General features: G+C 36.2%; 2 protein-coding genes across 2 annotated transcripts; one reads left to right on the plus strand and one right to left on the minus strand.

Annotated features, from left to right (window-relative positions):
• Positions 1–713: 713 nt before the first annotated feature.
• LOC121999941 lies at positions 714–1,759 on the minus strand. Its single transcript, XM_042554551.1, has 2 exons — positions 1,460–1,759; positions 714–1,358 (listed from the first exon to the last, which is right to left on the minus strand). The coding sequence occupies exons 1-2, from the start codon at positions 1,543–1,545 to the stop codon at positions 851–853; spliced, it is 594 nt and encodes a 197-aa protein (XP_042410485.1). The 5' UTR covers positions 1,546–1,759; the 3' UTR covers positions 714–850.
• Positions 1,760–6,026: 4,267 nt separating this feature from the next.
• On the plus strand, positions 6,027–18,094 carry LOC122001047 (rab GTPase-activating protein 22-like). Its single transcript, XM_042555605.1, has 13 exons — positions 6,027–6,188; positions 6,490–6,655; positions 7,171–7,269; positions 7,696–7,799; positions 8,875–9,551; positions 9,668–9,790; positions 9,891–9,979; positions 10,074–10,274; positions 15,561–15,962; positions 16,305–16,388; positions 16,474–16,561; positions 16,653–16,712; positions 17,692–18,094. Exons 2-11 carry the CDS (start codon positions 6,533–6,535, stop codon positions 16,507–16,509), a joined length of 1,938 nt encoding a protein of 645 aa, XP_042411539.1. The 5' UTR covers positions 6,027–6,188; positions 6,490–6,532; the 3' UTR covers positions 16,510–16,561; positions 16,653–16,712; positions 17,692–18,094.
• The last annotated feature ends 507 nt before the right edge of the window (positions 18,095–18,601 follow it).

Here is an 18,601-nt window from a genome sequence, read left to right on the forward strand (position 1 = left end):
CCTTCTCCAATCTTCTACAATGGTTTGGAATGGAAAATACATCTGCAAAGAAAGGAATGGATAGTAACATTGTCATTTATTCTGTACCTTATCTTCATCAACATTTTCCTGGTCCCATTTGGATCCATTCATCCATTTGGGAATATGTAATAGATAAAATGATTGGTTGCATTAGTCAGCATGCCTACTGTTGTTCATGTCCTTTTCTTCTATTGTGCTCTTCTGATCAAAGTTTTGATGATTTGTTCTAGTGAAGCCAATGTTCTTTTACTCGAATATTCCAAACTTGCTGATGTAGGATTTCTAATAGCAAACTGGATTTCTGTAACTATTTCTTGTCCTCAACTGAGGACCCAACCCGAATTTTTTGGTTGTCACAGAGCTGATCCGGACAATTCTTGTGGGTCCTCACCCCAAAATCAGGGAACTAAAACTGAGGATTTGACAATTACACCTATGTTTTTTTTTTTCACTGGTATTGTTGTGGCTCAAATTTGTAATGCAAAAAAGTAGACAAATATTTAAAGAATGAACAATCACCAAATGATTCTTCAGCGATGAGAAGTAAAAAGGAAAATGGGAAAACTTTCATTTTCTATTCCACATTTTATGACCCCTTCAATTTTTGAGAGTGAGATGAAATGCTCTAAAAAACTGTCAAGAAAGGATCCAGTTGACAATCATACCTTCTACCAAATCTCTATCTTGTTCACTTGGTTCAATCATTTACTTTATTATATCCAAATACCTTGAGCATATGAAGAACCACAACGAGGCATAGTCTCAAAAAAAAAACTTGTAGAAAAGCAGCCACAAGAGATCAACACTTGTTACGCCTACTTCAATTCAACTACTGCTGTTCTTCCTCTTCTGGTGCGGCCATTACCATCTTACTCAGAGGACTCGGCCCAATCTTCTTCCTTCTCATGGCATTCCTCTTCCTGATGAACTCCATTTGGTTCCTCCTCCGCATCTGCATCATGGCCTCCTCTTCCACAACAAACCTCCTCATCAAAATATCATCTGTCAATGACTTCCCCCTGAACACTCTCCGTCCTTCGACCGACGCCCTTGTGCTCAAGATCCTCTCCGACGGCACATGCGCGGACGATTTCGACCGGGGGTAGCTGTAGCTCCTTCTCGGGGGGACTTCGGCTCGAAACACCTCGTTGTACGAAGAGATTGGAGCACAGAGACACACTCTAGTGAAGGAAGAAGCCACCTTGAGGGAGGTGCATTTGCTCAGCCTCTCCCTGGCGGAGTACTTTGCATTGACTCCTTCAGGCTTCTGCGGCAAAGGCTTCAATGCAGGCTTCCACAGAATTACGAACTCCATCACTCTTCCATACCACCTCTTCCTGCAATGCTCAATTATGCATTCACTCGTGAAGACACACCGATTTAAGAAGTCAAGTGGAATTGCAAAAGCAAGAAGAAGAAGAAGAAAACAAGTACTTGCCTTTTTTGTGGGTGCTTCTGCTCCTGCATGAACAGGGAGTGGAGAAACATGGGAGAGTTTCTGTTAACCGAATGGCAATATGGCATCAGCTTTGTTGCTGCACTTGTTAACAGATTCTCCAGTGACAATGTGGTAATTTCCTTCTTCCTTTTCTTTATTGGAGGGCACTTTTGCTTTGGCAGGATTCCATCTGAGAATGAGGAAGAGATAAGCCTTGCTGTAGACGGGATACCAATTTGAACTGGCAGTGGGAAAAGTGGGTGCCCTTCGCCTCCCTTTAGAATGAAGTGGAAGGGTGCCCTTCACTGGCCTAATGGCCTTGAGATTGTGTGAGGGAATAGATTAATGCAATTCGGGTCAAGTCTGATGACCCCAGCGGTCAAAGTTGTCGGTGTAACCACAAACACCTGTGAAGGTTTAGTGAATAGCCATAGCAGGGAATTGGCCCCTCACAAAGGCGGTCTTCTCGGCTACTCTTTTATTGAAAGGACTGAATTATAGTTCCAACCATATCAAATGTAAGGAGCTGTTGTTTGTTATATTTTGTAGCTCATCGTGATTATCATGTCGACAGCTACAATGCTGTCGGGACACATTTGGCATACACGAGCTAGAAATTATAATCTGTCCGGATTGATCACGGGCTGATAAAAAAAAACCGAGCTGATTAAGTTTTTATAGTCTACATGACTAAATTTTTCTTTTTTTTCCAACAATATTAGCCGTTGCCATCTATCTTCTCCTCTCTCACACATGTTCTTCTAATTTTTTTCCCGTAGCAAATCCAAACCGTAATTCCTTCACTTGGGCCTGTGAGCTACAGCCTATGGCTAACACATGGCTCTGTCCTGGATTGACATACAAGGTTAGATGAGGGAGTGATCGCTCATTCAATAACTTCAATCTCAACAGGTTAGGTATAAATAAGTAGTCCCCGGGACTATGGTGTTATGGTAAAATATCTAGGTTATCATTCAAGTATCTATGGTTTAATCCCTAATTATGATGTATTTGTAGAATTTTTTCTCCAAATGGGAGACACAACCAAAGGATGCTAGGCTTCTGCGTTGGTCGCCGCTTACGCTTCTTAATTTACCTTGATGGTCGGTAGAAAACTTTCGTGGGGCCGGACTGGTTACCCTAGGGATAGTGATCAATGAGCTAGGCTAATTGGAATTATCATTTTTAGATATAAAACAAGTCAGCTTGAGTCGTGCCTATCTTAGAGCACCCGTCAGATTTGGGCCAAGAACCAAGGTGACATTGGTTCACTCCTAGGAATCGGAATAAGAATGAGTATCATAATATTATGGAATGAGAATGAGTATGAGCTTAGGTATCATTCTTAAAAATAATGTTTGGTTAGTTGAATATTTTCAATCGAAATAAACCTAAATTTACTGTTTTACTCTTAGAGGAAAATAAGAGAAAAAATTAGATATGAGAAAAAGTTGAATGTGAGAAAAATATGATGAGAGAGAATGATGAAAGAGAAAGTGTGATGAAAAAGAAAGTATGATGAGAAAAATGAAGAGAGGGAAAATGGTGTGAGAGAAAATGAGGAGAGAGAGTGTGATAGGAGAGATTGAGGAGAGAAAAAGTACGATGAAAGAGAAAGTGTGCTAAGAGAGAAAGTGTTATGGGAAAAAATGAAAAGAGGAAAAGTGTAATGAGAGAAAATGAAGAGAGATTGAGGAGAGAGAAAGTATGATGAGAGAGAATGATAAGAGAGAAAGTATACTGAAAGAGAAAGTATGATGAGTAAAATGAAGAGAGGGAAAGTGTGATGAGAGAAAATAAGTAGAGAGAGTGTGATGAGAGAGAATGAAGAGAGGGAAAGTGTGATGAGAGAAAATAAGGAGAGAGAAAGTATTATAGAAAGAAAGTGTGATGAAAAAAATAAGGAGAGTGTATAATGGAAGAGAAAGTATGATGAAAGAGAATAAAGAGAGAGAAAATGATGAGAAAGTGTGTGATGAGAGAGAATACAGGGAGAAAATGATAGAGAATATGTTGGTGGCAAAAGGCAAATACGCTCGCCCCCAGCGTCTCCACCAACCCATCCCAAGGCCAACACGGAGAAGGTAAATCACGGACGGCTACTAGCCTTTGGAATAATGACTAGCACATAAGGAAGATATTTACCTCGGCTTTTGCCGAGATTCGAACCCCAAACCTCATTGGTGGCAACACCTAATGTGATAAGAGAAAATGAGGAGAGAGAAAGTATGATAAGAGAATGAGGAGAGAGAAATTATGATGAGAGAGCACATGGAGAGAAAAAGTGAAATGAAAGAAAAATTGAATAAATATATTAAGATTATTTTTGTCCAAAACTTAATTTTATTCTTATTCCTATCAAAACCCAAGGGAAGAGGTGAATTTCATCAATACCTAAATTTTTAGGGTTCACTCCAAAATCTTAAATCCATTTTCATCAACCTAACATAAGATTTGAGAATGAATCTATTCCCTCATTCTCAATCTCTCAAACCAAATGCCACCTAAAATTATAACTTAGAGGCTCATTCCTAAATCGAGACATGCTCAACTAGGCTGAGTCAAATAAAGTAATAATAGAAACAACTCGTGTTAGGGATCATGGTAGAGTAGCGAGGTGCAATTTAAAGCCGTCCATAATGAAGGTTCAACATTATGTTAAAATTGAACCACGGAATTGAACTAACTGAAACAAAATTAATCAAATTTAATTTTTTTAATAAACCAAACCGATTAAGGATAAATTGAACTCATTTATAAAATCAATTAATTCAATTGCTTATTGAGTAATAGATTGATGTTACATTATCAGTCGATTATTATGTGGACAATCGATTATATCCTGACTATGTATATATTTCTTTAAGTTGTCAATCATAATGTATCAATCCTTTAATTGGTTTAAATGAATTTTAAATTTTAAAATTGAAACCAAATTAAATAAAATTGAATAATTAATATTTTTTTTAAAAAAAATGAATTTTCAAATTAATAATTTTAAAAGTTAAACGGTTCAATCGATGATTTCCATTTAATCAAGATTTGGCTTCTCCTTAAAATTATTGGAAATTCGGTCGTAGTTGATTGATGCTGTATTATCAGCCGGCTGCTACTTGGATAATCAACTGCACAATTTGACTATATATTTCTTTGAACCGTCACAACTCATAAATTTGATTTGGCAACCTATCGATCATAATACATTAGTTGGCGATTGACCATTCAATTTAATCGGTTTAAATGAATCCTCAAATTGAGATGAGCTAAATAAATCAAAATAATTGAGAGTTTTTTTATTTTATTCATCTTAGATCACAACGTCCAACTAAACTGTGAACTAGGAATATTGATATTGAAGACTGGAGTGGCTTTTTCAGGATTCATTCCCTTTCGCTTTAATCTCCAGTCTAGTCTGACTGTCTGAGAAAAGTGAAGGAAGGGAGAAAGAGAACTTGATTGCCGAACATGGGGTGCTTTATATATCACAATTATGATCTCCCCCAATCCTCTTTAATATTCCCCAAAGCAGGATCCATCAAATTAAAGGCTGCTGAGTGCTGAACACATTCGTGTTAGATGTAAACATTTGTTTTTTTGGTTTCAAATTCAATATTAATTGATTCATTTTGTTTAGCTACTGTGTTTTAGTCTCACAAATCAATTCCTTTTCTGCTTCCTTTTAGACCAATTAACTTCTTAACGAGAAGGCATAACCAGCCAGTTCGAATGAGCTGAATGACCCTATTAATTAGCCGATCAGTTTATCACGTCAAATAGACTCGAAAAGACAGGTGTTTCTGCTTCGCCAATCGTACTACTGCCTCAGCGTCTTCTCCCTTCTCCTCCTGCCATTAATTGGCATCATGACAAACGCATGCCATCATTCAAATTTCGTCTGGAGTCACCCGTGCCAACGGCCTTGTCTTCCGCACGGGCGCCCTCGTGTCTCTGTCGATTGCACGCTCGCTTGGTACGGGTAGTGGCAGTGCCCAGTGCTGCCTGCTCAGGCAGTCGGGCTCAGGCTCAGGCCAAAATTTGAAGGCAGAGGGAGGTTCTTCCAGAGCCACGACACGAGATTGAAACAAGTTCAAATTCTTTTGAGCTAATGAATGAAATCCGATTTTTATTAATCGCTTTAAACATTTCCGATTGGGCCCCTGAAGCATATTGGGCCTGACAAAACTATTTTGTCGTATCTTCATATTTTTACAAGTCCAGTCCGTTAGAAAACGTGACTGGGCCAATCGGACATTCTTGAAGTTTAAACAAATTCGATGGCCTAAAAATTAAATAAAGCAATCTTCCAATTGCCTTTTTTGAGCTAGCAGAAACTAGGAAAACCAGTTGACTCCCTTAGTTTCATCCAACCCGATCCATTTATTTGCCAATTATAAATGGATCGCGACTTGACCTGTAATTTTAATGTTTGATTATGGTGTTTAAGCTGTAGATATTGAACCCGAACGGGATGACGTAGACTTGATCTGATTCGAATAGTATTCGGGCTGCATCGTAACACAAAATGACCGATAATTAACTCTGCTGGCAAACTGTTGATGCCGATTAAAATATCGATTCCCAATCCCTCTGTCTCTCCCAATTAAAAAACACCAACGCAGAGCGGAGGAAGGAGGGGGGTAGAAGCAGGGAAACCGCATAGCCCCACGGCGATGGAACACGCCGATCGCTTCTCCGCGTGCGCGACTCTTCCGATCTCCTCCGTCTCCAGGTACGCCTTCCTCCGCTCAATGCTCGCGGCACTTCGACGCTTCCGCCGCGGTCGCGGTATCTTTTTTTGTCGGTTATCGCCATCGATTCATCGCGCTGTCCCTGGAGTTCTTGAGTTTTCGCCGATCTGAATCGGGGCTCTGTAGGAAATTAAGTTCCGCCGTGCTCATCGTATCGGTCTATTTCGATTGTCGATCTTTGATTTCTTGTGATTCGATCTGGATGCCAACTGAACGATGATTCCTTAGACTCGATATTGCAGTAGTTCGATTCGGGATTCAATGGTTGTTGGGTGTGGACAGGAAGTGAGGAGGAGACGACAGTGACCGATACAAAGAGTTGATAATGTCTGTTGACGGAGAGGATACAAGATGGATGTGCGGCACGTCTGGTATGGTGAGCCTCCACCGGGTCAGTTCTATCGTGAGAGAGATTGGAGAACCGTGCCTGTATCACTCGCCCGCTAAGGTTGGTCTTGGTTAACTTCTAAGCAATTTGTATTCATGAAAACAGCTTCTAAGCAATTTGTTCCTATCTCTAGCTTCACTTGTTGTGAGTTGTATGACTGATATATGCAGTAAGACAGAGTGATTTAATGTATTTCATGACTTGCGTGATTGCAACGAAAATTTACTCACTCTTGTTACTATCGCTTATCATTTATGATGTTTAAGGGTCATGTGAGGAGATCACCTTGGGTGGCTGTTAAGGGGCCAAGGCCTCGAAGGCTCATTCTTTTTCAGAAGGAAATACTTAAACTATTATGTGTCCTTTCTAAAGATCAAAGTAAAGAGTCTAATAGTTTGATTCAAGAAATACAAGGGTGTGAACCCTACTTTGTAGTGTACCATGGTAACGATAAGTGATCCCACTGTTCAAAACTTGAGAATTCTATCATGTCCTGCGCTTTGAATTATTTTCTAATGAATAATGTTTTATAGGATACCACTAAGGTAATTTTTTCTGCAACTTTTATAATGCAGAGAAACAAAATGCTCAAGCCAGAAAAGTGGCAAGCAATTTTTGACAACGATGGGAAGGTTATTGGTTTCCGCAAAGCACTTAAATTGATTATCCTAGGGGTAAGTTCTTAAGCACATGTTTGTACATATTTTGATTTGTGGTTACCAGTAAAGTCATGTGTAATTCTTCCATTCTTGGAGCTTATGGTTCTAAATTTTTCAAAATTTTTGGTTTGGCAGCTGTGTTTCTGTAGAAATAAATCGTAAAAGGAAATTCTAGCCAGTTGATAAATTAGGATTGTCATGTTAATTTCATGCATGACATATAAAAGGAAACTAATTTTAGTTTAATATTATGCATGAAAAGAGGAAACACTGGTTGTAGCTCTGAATGTGTAATTAATTGTTTGCTTTGTTACCTCTCTACATGCCTATGCTTGATGCAAATGGACTACCTATTCTATTACAATGTACTAGTCCTTCCTGGTACAGTTTATGACTCCTCATATTTTACTTCTTTTTTTTTTTGTTTTTTTGAAAGAGCAGGGTGTAGATCCATCTATAAGGGCAGATGTCTGGGAATTTCTCCTTGGTTGTTATACTTTGAACAGCACTGCCGAAAATAGGAAGCAACTAAGGACAGCGCGGAGGTATCATCGTTTGGCTAGATTTTACGGATGTGTTATTGTTGGACTGCTTTGCATGTTTGAAGTTTTAACTTTCAAGCTCTAAATTTTGAAAGTTAAACCTGTAGCCTCGAAATTTTATTAGTGACAGGAGTAAGCGCTATTACTACAAACTTGTTTTGACAGTCTGTAAGTGTATCAAGTCTACTTGTTTTTCTGTCTGCCAATATAGTCAGATGCTCTATTTGGTCTCCTCTTTTAGCTAAATGAACTTCATGTTTGCAGAGCTTGACTACCTTAATCCATCAATTTTGATGACAAACCATGTATTTCTGTTTAGTTCTGATAATTGAGTAGGAGATCTGACTTATTATCCTCAATATTGATATTCTATTTACGTGATCCAAGAAGTTAGCTATTAATTACTTAACTAATGCACAGACAATGAATAGTAGTTGGATATTGCATCTCTCATTATCTCACCTTACCTAAATGTGCACATTGTCTGAACATGTATAAAGGATTGTATCTGCATGACTCATAGCTATTAGATGACAAATTCCACTGTTTTTGAGGAATTTCCACAGTAAATGGTGAACTTTATTTACTCTGATGAGTCGACCAAATCGATTTCTTAGGAAATCATGTTAGTGATAGAAACTGGACTGCAATTTGAACCACATGAACTTTGGACGCTAGTTCAGTGGTCGGACCCATGGGTCAATTAGTTTAACTGCAGGTTAACCAGGAAATTGATCTGGTTTAGTTCATTGGCCAAACCAGCCTAGATCCATGGGCTAAAGAACAAATTATTCATTTTCTACACATTATAATTTGGTGACAATTAAAAGCAAATCAATTATATCCCAGAAAGCTAACCAAACTATTCTGTAACAGATTAGATGTACAATAATATGTATTCAACTGAATGGCTGACAAAATAGATAATTAATAAAAAGTTATACCTTGCTGAGATCATAGGACAAAAATAAATTGAATAAATGTTAAATAAATTTGTTTCCATTTATGCAACATGCATGCTTAGCACATCCACTGCTTGAAAACTAGAGCACGGTGTAATATGGTTAATGCATTGCAGGGAGCGGTATGAGGATTTAGTTAAGCAATGTCAAATTATGCACTCTAGCATTGGAACAGGCAACCTTGCTTATGTTGTTGGATCTAAAGTCATGGATGTAAGGACTCTATCAAAAGAAAATAGTGATAAGAAACTAGAAACTACAAGCGAGAAGAACTCTGGTACATCAACAGAGTTGGTCAGTGCCAGAATGAGTACTGACAGTGCTGCCTATAATTATTGCTCAAGAACCTCAGAGTGTGAAATTAATGAACTCCAGTATGACAGTGAGAGCTTTTATGACTTTCCTCCTCTTCCAGTAACTAATTTATTCCTTAAAGATTATGCTGATGAGAATGAAGGTTCAATGCATGAGGCAAATGGGGATAGAACTTCTATTTCTGAAAGAACAACAAGGTTGAAAGATCAACACGTGTATAGTTTCCAGATAAACAACAATGTGGATCTAATTATGGAATCAGATGTACCATCTACGAGCAACAGACAAAGTGATAACTTTCACTCAAATATTCCAAAATATGAAGGAGTAAAAGAAATGGCATATGAAAAGGATGTTGTTAATAGCTTGCAGATATTAGACATTCCAGAAGCACCTATGACAGACAAGACACCTCCAAATGGTTTGGTCACTAATGAAGATAGAGTTTCTGAGTGGCTATGGACGCTTCATCGAATTGGTAATTTATTTATTTTTCTATGATGTATTTGCAAGAAATTCTTGAATATTCCATGATATGAACATATATATTAATTTTCTCGTCTTATTCTTTAACTAAAATCATTGTTTTTTTAGTTGTTGATGTTGTGAGAACTGATAATCATCTGGAATTCTATGGAGACACAAAGAATATTGCTAGAATGTCAGATATTCTTGCTGTTTATGCATGGGTTGACCCAGCCACTGGATATTGCCAAGGTTGCCCCTTGATTTTCTAATTTGTATTGTATGTTTGAGTACAAAATTCAAATATTTATGATCTGGATACATGCTGACATTGTCATATAATTGACATTAGGAATGAGTGATTTGCTTTCTCCTTTTATTGTGCTTTATGAGGACAATGCAGATGCTTTTTGGTGCTTTGAGATGCTTCTTCGACGAATGGTATTGTGCATTTATATGATCCACCCAAAATTTTAGTTATTTGTGTTCAAAAGGTTAGAAAGTAATTATATCTTCCATTAAATATCTTGTTCAGCGGGAAAATTTTCAGATGGAGGGGCCTACTGGGGTCATGAACCAGTTGCAGACATTATGGAAGGTTTTGGAACTAGTAGATGCTGAAATGTTTGGACATCTTTCACTTATAGGTGCTGAGAGTCTTCACTTTGCTTTCCGAATGTTGCTGGTTCTTTTCCGTCGGGAATTATCCTTTGACGAAGCACTTCGAATGTGGGAGGTTTGTAACCTGAAGATTGTGGATTTTCCAAAAAATTGATGATCCTGTGCTTTGTGTTACTTTTGTATCCATTTGTTTGTATCATGCAATATTCTTAAAGTAGAATAACAATTTATCTGCACTCGAGTCATTGTATAGATCTAGGGCACTTTGGCATTGCTGACTGCCATTCTTTGCCTACTTTTTAATGCCTCAGTGAAAGAAAGACAACAATGACGTAAGAGGTAAAAACTAAAAGCTACAACAATTATTTAATTCTTGTTGTAATGTTATTTAGCCATTTGAAAAGGATATACATCTTCAAACATGAAATTCATGTCGTGACTTGATTGCTTATTATTCTTGCGGATTATAATTAACTTTTGGGACATGAGAATCAGTTTTGAGAGATCCTACACAACAGTGTGATGTAATAACATTCTCATTTGTGATGGCCAATTTAGGATTGATTAAAGAATTGTTTTCCAAAGTTCCTTTAATCTTTAGAGCACTTTGGGAGTGAGAGAAGATGCTTGTAACTGCATGTTCAAAGTCTTTATCTCAGAACTATCTTCCCTGAGTTATTATTCACAGTAGAATCTCTGTTTAATTCCATGTGAATATTTGTAGCCCTCCTCATGTTGATTTGTACTTCATGCAAGCACCTCATGTTACTGACGATTTCTTTCATGGATTTCTTCTCCTGCGGATAATTGATTCTCTCCTAAGAAGATAACAACGTAGATTTTTGAGGCTATGAAATTTTCCTCCTTTTGCCTCAGGCTGAAATACCACATGATTTTAAATTTCATCTTCAAATTTCTTTTGATCAATCTTGTATCTATCAATTGATACAGTGATTATTTACTGTCTATCTTCCAATATCTGTTTTCTTTTGGAATGGATACCAAATTTTTATTGACATTTCTGACATCCATCTTCTTCCAAGTAAAATGACTGGAAACTTAGTCTTACATTGTCAATCCTAATCTCATTTTTTTGTATGTAAAATTCTAAATCCTGTTACTAATTACAATTTTAAAACACATTTGTCAGTGTCCTTCACATCTTCTTTTGTCACAAGTAGGTGTGAGAACAAGGTTTTGAATGTCATGTTGTTTCAGTCAGCATGATCATAACATATCATTCTATTGGCCTACTGAAATGAGTATAGTCCAATGAGACGACAACAATGAAGAGAAGGTCTTTCCTTGTATCCTCGCCTCGTTGAGATATGACACTACTTTCTCTGAGAGCTTGTAGTGGTAGCATTGAGCCTGTTTCTTCACCATGGGATAGTGCTATGTATCCAAGTGGATGAAACAATGTTCGGAAGGAATCCATGTTTGAAGTGCCGAGCCGTGCTGCTCGAAGCTGTCGGAATTTATTGTTCCGGTGCGGAAGCGAAATCGGCACCGCATGCGAATAAATTTCACGTGCGTCATTTGCGCGCGGTCGACTATCGCGGGACGCCCCTTGCTGCCGGAAGCGCCCCCCGACACTTCTAACAGCGCTAGATGCGTTGCGGGATGCTTCCGGGATACTTCTGCCTCATTTGTACGGTACTAAAAGAAAAAAAATTTAATTAATTTAAATGATTCTCAACTGTGGTGGAATATTTGGAATAGACTTAATTAAATTATCCCTATAAAATATATAAAAAAATATATTTAAATTTTTTAAAAAATAACAAAATTATTAATTGATATTATAAATTTTTTTTTACTGTTTAAATTTTATTTAAAAATTCAAAAAATTATAATAAATCGTTTTTATATTCTGATAATTTATTATTATTATTATTTATTTGTTTACTATTTAATTGATATTTTGATATTTTTTTACTATTTTAAATATATATTATTTAAACTAATAATTAATTAAATGAATAAAAAACTAATTTATATAATTCTGATGTATGAATTTTAATTCGAGTTATTAATACATCTTTAAATAAAACTATATTAAATTATTTTTTCTAACCATATTAAGTTGTTCAAATAACTTACATAAAATCAATATACAACTTATTTTTAAATTATACATAAAACATATCTATCTAATAATTACTATATATAAATAAAAAAAAATACCGAAACCATATCGGCACGGCATGATAGTTCCGGTCTAGACCGAAACCTTGGCATGGGTCGAGATTTTAAACCTTGCAAGGAACAACACTTCTCTCTATTATGTTTCTTCTTCCTGCTCTTGTTCTTGTTGTTCTCCATCTTTGCCTCCTCTCTCCTCTTGATCAGTGCACCACTTTGTACTGTGTTGGTACACTATTTGGCACACTAATGCCATCCTGTTGAGGTCAACAATTGCAATACTGGTATGCATGAGCTGAATGGTACGTGCTGACCGATACAACAAAATTTTAAACTACAGTCTCGTCTAAAAACCTAAACCTACTGCATCATGTTTGGCTAGAGTTATGTTTAAGATTGTTTGTCTCCCAACTATTGAATGTTCCAGGGCTAAAGCATGTTGGATTTATTGTGATATGCATATTCACTGGTTTTACATTTGCATACTTTTTTTTAGTTTCACTGTTATTATTAGTTTTTGTTAAGTCCACTCAAATGAGTAACAAGATCTTTGTTTAATATATATTAAACACGGAAAAATATTTAAGAATTAGTGAAATGAAGTGAATGGTCTATTTTGTGACTGACATAACAGAAGAAGGGCTATGGCTGTCCTGTGAGGGTATTAGAGTTATTAAGTATTATGGCATCATAATTTATTTATATTTGTATATTGATGCAATACAATGTTTTTAACTAAAATTATCATGAAAGTATCCTTTCTTTCCTCCCTCCCTCTGTTTTTCTGTCGTTTGAGGTGTGAGCCTTATCTGCAGCCGGTGGTATTTTAATGTGATTATCTCTTCTCTGACATCTCCCTTGTGTGGAAGCTTTGATCGACAACTTGTCATGCCTCTCCCTATGATCGCACCTCATGCAGATACCTGATTCTGCACATTGCAACAAGCCTTAATGGGCACTAGCCCATGGTTCCTTCTTGCTACATGGTTCATCCACACCAAACATTCTATCACTGGTAGGCAGAAGTGGAACCATCCACTAACTTCTTTGTGCTAGTGGAAACCTTCCCTCATGGCTGCTGCTATGCTTTTGCGCGTGCTGAAACAACCTTCTGTGAGGAAAGAACGTGGATGTTGCTCACAGTTGATGCCTCCAGATTCCATATACTTCCTCTTGATTCATGACGTTATTTGGCAGTAAAAATGGTCTAAAAGCACCTGTCTCTCCCATTTGTGATTAGTGAAGTACTTTGTTGCAACTAAGTCCATCTCAAACTGAAACCAAGCCATGGGGAGCCCACAACATCTTTTATTAAAGTTTTTTTTTATTTAAAAAGGGTTGAAAATATTAAAATGAATCTGGGCATTGCCTTCTCTTTCGGCCACACCATACCTCCTTTGGACTTGTCTTGATCAAGTTGTGTCAGCAAGGGGGAATCTGTGGGCATCTGCCTTCATCTTTTCCTTTACCTATAAGTCTTCACATGATGAGCAGCAACAACTGCAGTATCTACAACATTCACATTCCGAGCATTTGTCTTCCTCTTTTGGTTGCATGTCTTCTGCTTCAACAGTTGCTTTGTACTAGTGTTGATCTTTTTCAAATTATTGCATAATCTTCACTCAATTATTTAGAGCTGTAAATGAAAATCTCCTCCTTTTCAAAAATCTACATTATTTTATTTATATGTTGCATTGTGCCACCTAAAATTAGTGAAGACCTAAACAGAAGAAATATCCTGATATCATTTTTGTACCTTTAGCAAATTATCAAGTTATGCTTTCGATCTCTAGTGAAGATCAACACAAAGAAAAAAGGTTTTTTTTTTCCCATTTTGTCACTTCTAGCAAATGATTGAGTTGTACTTTCGATCTCTAGGAATGGCAAGAACAAAAATCTTTTGTTCTTGCGGGTGTGGTGTAGTGGTAAAGCACTCAAAGTAACAATAAAGGGGACTAGTGTTTGAATCCCAAACGGGATGAATATTTTGGAGATCAGTTTATGAGCGTGCATAAGTTATACTTCTGATTTACCTGGTAGGCGAACCGGGAGAAGACCATCTGCCTCCGCCTACCAGGAGAAGACCATCTGCCTCCGGGGTTGGTCGGACGAAGCCCAAACACTTGGATTATCAAAACAAAACAAAAAAAAAAATTCTCTTGTTCTTATTTTTCTAAATTTGCTATGCTATTTATCTTTCCTCTAGGACCAAGGTATTGTTTTCCTTTTCTCAGTCTATTATGTGTTGCTAGAAAGAGTAGTCCACATGAAAGATTTGTTCTTGAGATGATTTATTCATCCTAGATTTTTATTTCCTCTTTTCTCTCTTAAGCCTCTCTCTTATGGTGTGTTGGTTTGTTTGAGGCCCAAGGAATTGTGGCTTGCATTCTCAATCAACTTTTTTTCCCCAAGCTTTGCTAATCTGAGATGGTTGTATGCTTTTCTAACTTAAATTATGTTTCTGCTTCATGTGAGTATTTCATGATAGCCACATCTAGCCTATGTTTTGCTTATTAGAGCTTGTCTAGTTTATGTAACAAGCTGGATATAGATGGTGTATGTGGTTTATCATCAGGAAGAGTGTTAATATTTCCTTTCCGTAAAATTAATACAGTCTTATTCTCTTATGATTCTTGTAAAAAAAGATGTTATATTCTTTCCAAGGTAAGCAAACATGTTATTTCCAAACTTTGGAATACTTTGGTAACCAACAAGTCATATGCCACATAGAATAACTTTTATATCAGAGAGAATTGGAATTGGAGTCTACAATTTGATCCAGATGATAGATTTTACCTTTTTTTGGAAGGGGCAGTAAAGCTGGTATTAATATCCTGTAAATGCAGAATAAACGATCGATCACTTGAAGCTGCTTGGATATCAGTTGTTGATAAGAATAAATGATATATAGATATCAGTAATTATGTTGTATTGATTCCTTGTTTATTAAGTCTCTTTTATTTATTCTATAGGTCTTGTGATCTATTCTTGGAGCCACTCAATGTGTCAATAAAATAGGCTGTTGGTTGCAATGCTGTTGGTCCGAAGGCTTCTAGATTATTCATAATATATATAATAATGGTCTTATTCAAGTTTTAAAAACAAGTAAATTTAGAGACTTCTATCTGCATCTTGAGAATAACAACTATTGCATGTCTAAATTTTCAACTACTGAGAATTGATTACATGAATCTCTGCAAGTAATTTATAATGTGTTTATCTCCATAACATACAACTTATTTGTTCTTTTTCCCAGATGATGTGGGCTGCTGATTTTGATGAAGCTCTTTGTGAGAAATTAGAGAAAGCTTGCCTGGAACCATTAGTTTTGAAACTTAGAAATAATGCTGGTGGAGATGTGAGATCAAATATCTCTGGAAATAGTAAAAGAAAACATAAGAAGAAACATTCAAGATCTAAAAATGATGAATCTCTTTCACGGAACATCAATGGGGCAAAACCTATTTCACTTGGTCCATTTTGTGGTCTTCCTACTGCTAATTGCTGGGCTGAAACTGATCAGCTGCAACCTTGCAGTTTGTCTGTACTTACAAGAAATAGTGATGATGAATTACAGGTCTTTTGTGTTGCAGCAATTCTTATCATCAATCGGCAAAAGATTATGAGAGAAACCCACTCAATCGATGATGTGATCAAGGCATGTTATAATTTGTAAAGGTTTCTAGATTTTGCTCATTTTTGTTCAATAAGTTTTAATTCGGAAAACATTTTATTAGCTGGTTGCTATTTTTTCTGTCTTGTCATACATTTTCTTGGCTTGTTATCCTTGTTAGTTTTCACTAAAATTTAGCAATAATTTGTGTTACTTTTTCACTAAAAAGTTTATAATTTGTGTTTAACCTTTTGCATTGATTATTGCACTTGTGACAATGTTATACATGTTATTGTACTAGCCATCCCAACCAGCTTTTGATGAAATTTGAAAAAAAAACAGTCTCCCAATTGAGATTTCTTGACCTCTGTTTTCTTATATTTGTAGATATTCAATGATAACATGCTGAAAATCCATGTAAAACGATGTATACGCTTGGCTATCAAACTAAGGAAGAAGTACTATTACAAGGTGCAAGATTTAGCTTCCATTCCTTCTTTCATTATTGGATTATTAATCTATATTATCAAGAATTATTTTCTTGTATTGTATACAGTTGATAAAGCAAACAAGCTCAGGGTGTTCGGAGTAGTGAAAAAGTATAACCAATGGATGCATCCTCCTGTGCTCTTCATGCTCTTCTGGTAAAGGCAGACAAAATAAGTAACTAGGATTTACTTATATGTATATAAATCTTGAAGTTTTGTGGCTTACTCTGTGAAACTCAAACTGTAGGCAATCTATAGCTTTTTGCTAATTTCAACTAGAAAGCATTTGATGTGCCTGGCAAAAAAGGTTAGAATATCTAAATCTACTTTAATTTAATATCTCATATCTTTTTCAGTAAATTTCTACATCAAGAATTTTTGTATTTGTTTAGTGCTTAAGAATTGCACATTTTATGTTTGCAATAAATTCTCCAGTAGGCATGTTCTATGGTTAGTGACAAATCAAGAGTGTGCTTTCCTTGAGAACTTGGATTCTTTTTCCTGATAAATATCTATGTCACGGTTATTTGCAGTCCTTTAGTGCCAATTACGTTTAGGTTTGTGCACAAGAGTTAAGTATGACAGGTTTTATTCATTTTAACGAAATTCTCCTATATGCATGTTTGGTGGTTGGTGAATAAATAAGAGTCTGATTGGTGAATAAACAAGAGTCTGCTTACCTTGAGAACCTCTTTTGTCGTTTTCTTACATATTTAATTGGTAGGTTTAGTTTCTTTTGATATATGGTATATGATCTGAAAAGTTCACCTTATTCTGACATGCAATATCTATTTTCCATACACAATCTAAAATGTAGTCCTGCATTGATCACAAGAAAAGAAAATTAAAGATCGATTTCCTTTACTGTAAACCAAACAACATTTAACAAGTTTTCATGTGAAATGTTTTTCGATTTACAATATTTTCATTTCATCCTTTTTGTTTTTGTTTCCTCTGATATCAACTTTGGCAATACTCTATCCTTTTCCTCTGGTGTTACAAAATGCAAATACAATTACGTCACCTTGTCTTGGATTTTTTTTTTGGATATTTTGCAATTTGATGATCAATTGTCACTAGTATGTTTAGTGTTTTGTGCTATTTTTTTTTAATGTAAGCCAAGATCTAAGATTCCTGAATTTCGGTTTTAACCATTTAATAGCATGCCCTTAATTTCTCAAAAAATGTAAACCATTTAGACTATGCGCTCACCGCTGTTTGTTCTTCATTTGTCTGAAGTACAACCATATAGATTATGCACTCACATACATTTTACTTGTGTACAGAAAATTGTACAGATTCTTCTTATATGATCAAATGCTTAGGAGCATTAGCGTGGCTGAAGTGGACACACCTATTCTTGTGACTAAGAATGCAGAATTAGCCAAAGCATTACCATCCAGCTGTTTTCTTCATGATACCAGTTGATTACTGATGAATACTAGTAGATAACAATTACTTATTTTTCACATTAACCTGCCACTACAGAACCAAGTTGAGGAAGATGCAAGTTATACCTGATTCATGACCTTGCTAAACCCCCCCCCCCAAAATATGTACTGTTTTCTAGCATCAAATGGATTTTTTTTTTTAAAAAAACTTCTAATCGTTCAATTCCTTCTTCCAATTCCTGCTACTATAAATCAGATATGTTTTTTAGGGCCTATTTGTACATAAATTCTACACTCATGCCATCTGCGCAAACTCTGTTAAAATATTTCAACGCCAGCTTTGTTCTCATGCTAATGATGTTCTTTTACAACTAATTTTTAAGGTTTGAATAGTTTAAAGGAATTTGATGATATTATCCTCCATTAAACATTTTTGATAAAGAAAGCTTTTTCAATCCTCTGAGTTTCAGCACGACTAGGGCGAGTGGTGCAGATGAAGTTTCAGCACAACTAGTAGCAGCGGAGTCATGGGTTTTTGGTTATAGAAAGCATTTGCAAAGTCACTGAATACTGCTTTTTAAATAAACCAGCCTTCCCTCTCCCTTGAGCTGCTTTTTTCCTTAGGCTGCTCGAAGTTTAACATGAATCGTCATATCTTCATCTGGCAACAAATTTAATATACAAGATGAGGCATCCTTTTAAATATTTAAATAAAATGTTATTTTAATTTTTGCCCAAACTACAATGCTTTTTCCGGGTCACAACAGATATTCCCAGATCGATATAAAAGTGATGAATTATGGAG

Source organism: Zingiber officinale, chromosome 7A (genome assembly GCF_018446385.1).
Source record: "Zingiber officinale cultivar Zhangliang chromosome 7A, Zo_v1.1, whole genome shotgun sequence".
In the NCBI taxonomy this organism is placed as follows: domain Eukaryota; kingdom Viridiplantae; phylum Streptophyta; class Magnoliopsida; order Zingiberales; family Zingiberaceae; genus Zingiber; species Zingiber officinale.

What these genes read in the sequence shown, in the direction of transcription:
- LOC121999941 (XM_042554551.1), bottom strand. Translation starts at nt 1,545, where the DNA reads ATGCCATATTGCCATTCGGTTAACAGAAACTCTCCCATGTTTCTCCAC. An exon ending in CAGAAGCACCCACAAAAAAG is followed by an intron (nt 1,359 to 1,459) that starts GCAAGTACTTGT and finishes TGAGCATTGCAG; the next exon opens with GAAGAGGTGGTATGGAAGAG.
- LOC122001047 (XM_042555605.1), top strand. Translation starts at nt 6,533, where the DNA reads ATGTCTGTTGACGGAGAGGATACAAGATGGATGTGCGGCACGTCTGGT. An exon ending in CAATCGATGATGTGATCAAG is followed by an intron (nt 15,963 to 16,304) that starts GCATGTTATAAT and finishes TTATATTTGTAG; the next exon opens with ATATTCAATGATAACATGCT. An exon ending in GGAAGAAGTACTATTACAAG is followed by an intron (nt 16,389 to 16,473) that starts GTGCAAGATTTA and finishes TATTGTATACAG; the next exon opens with TTGATAAAGCAAACAAGCTC.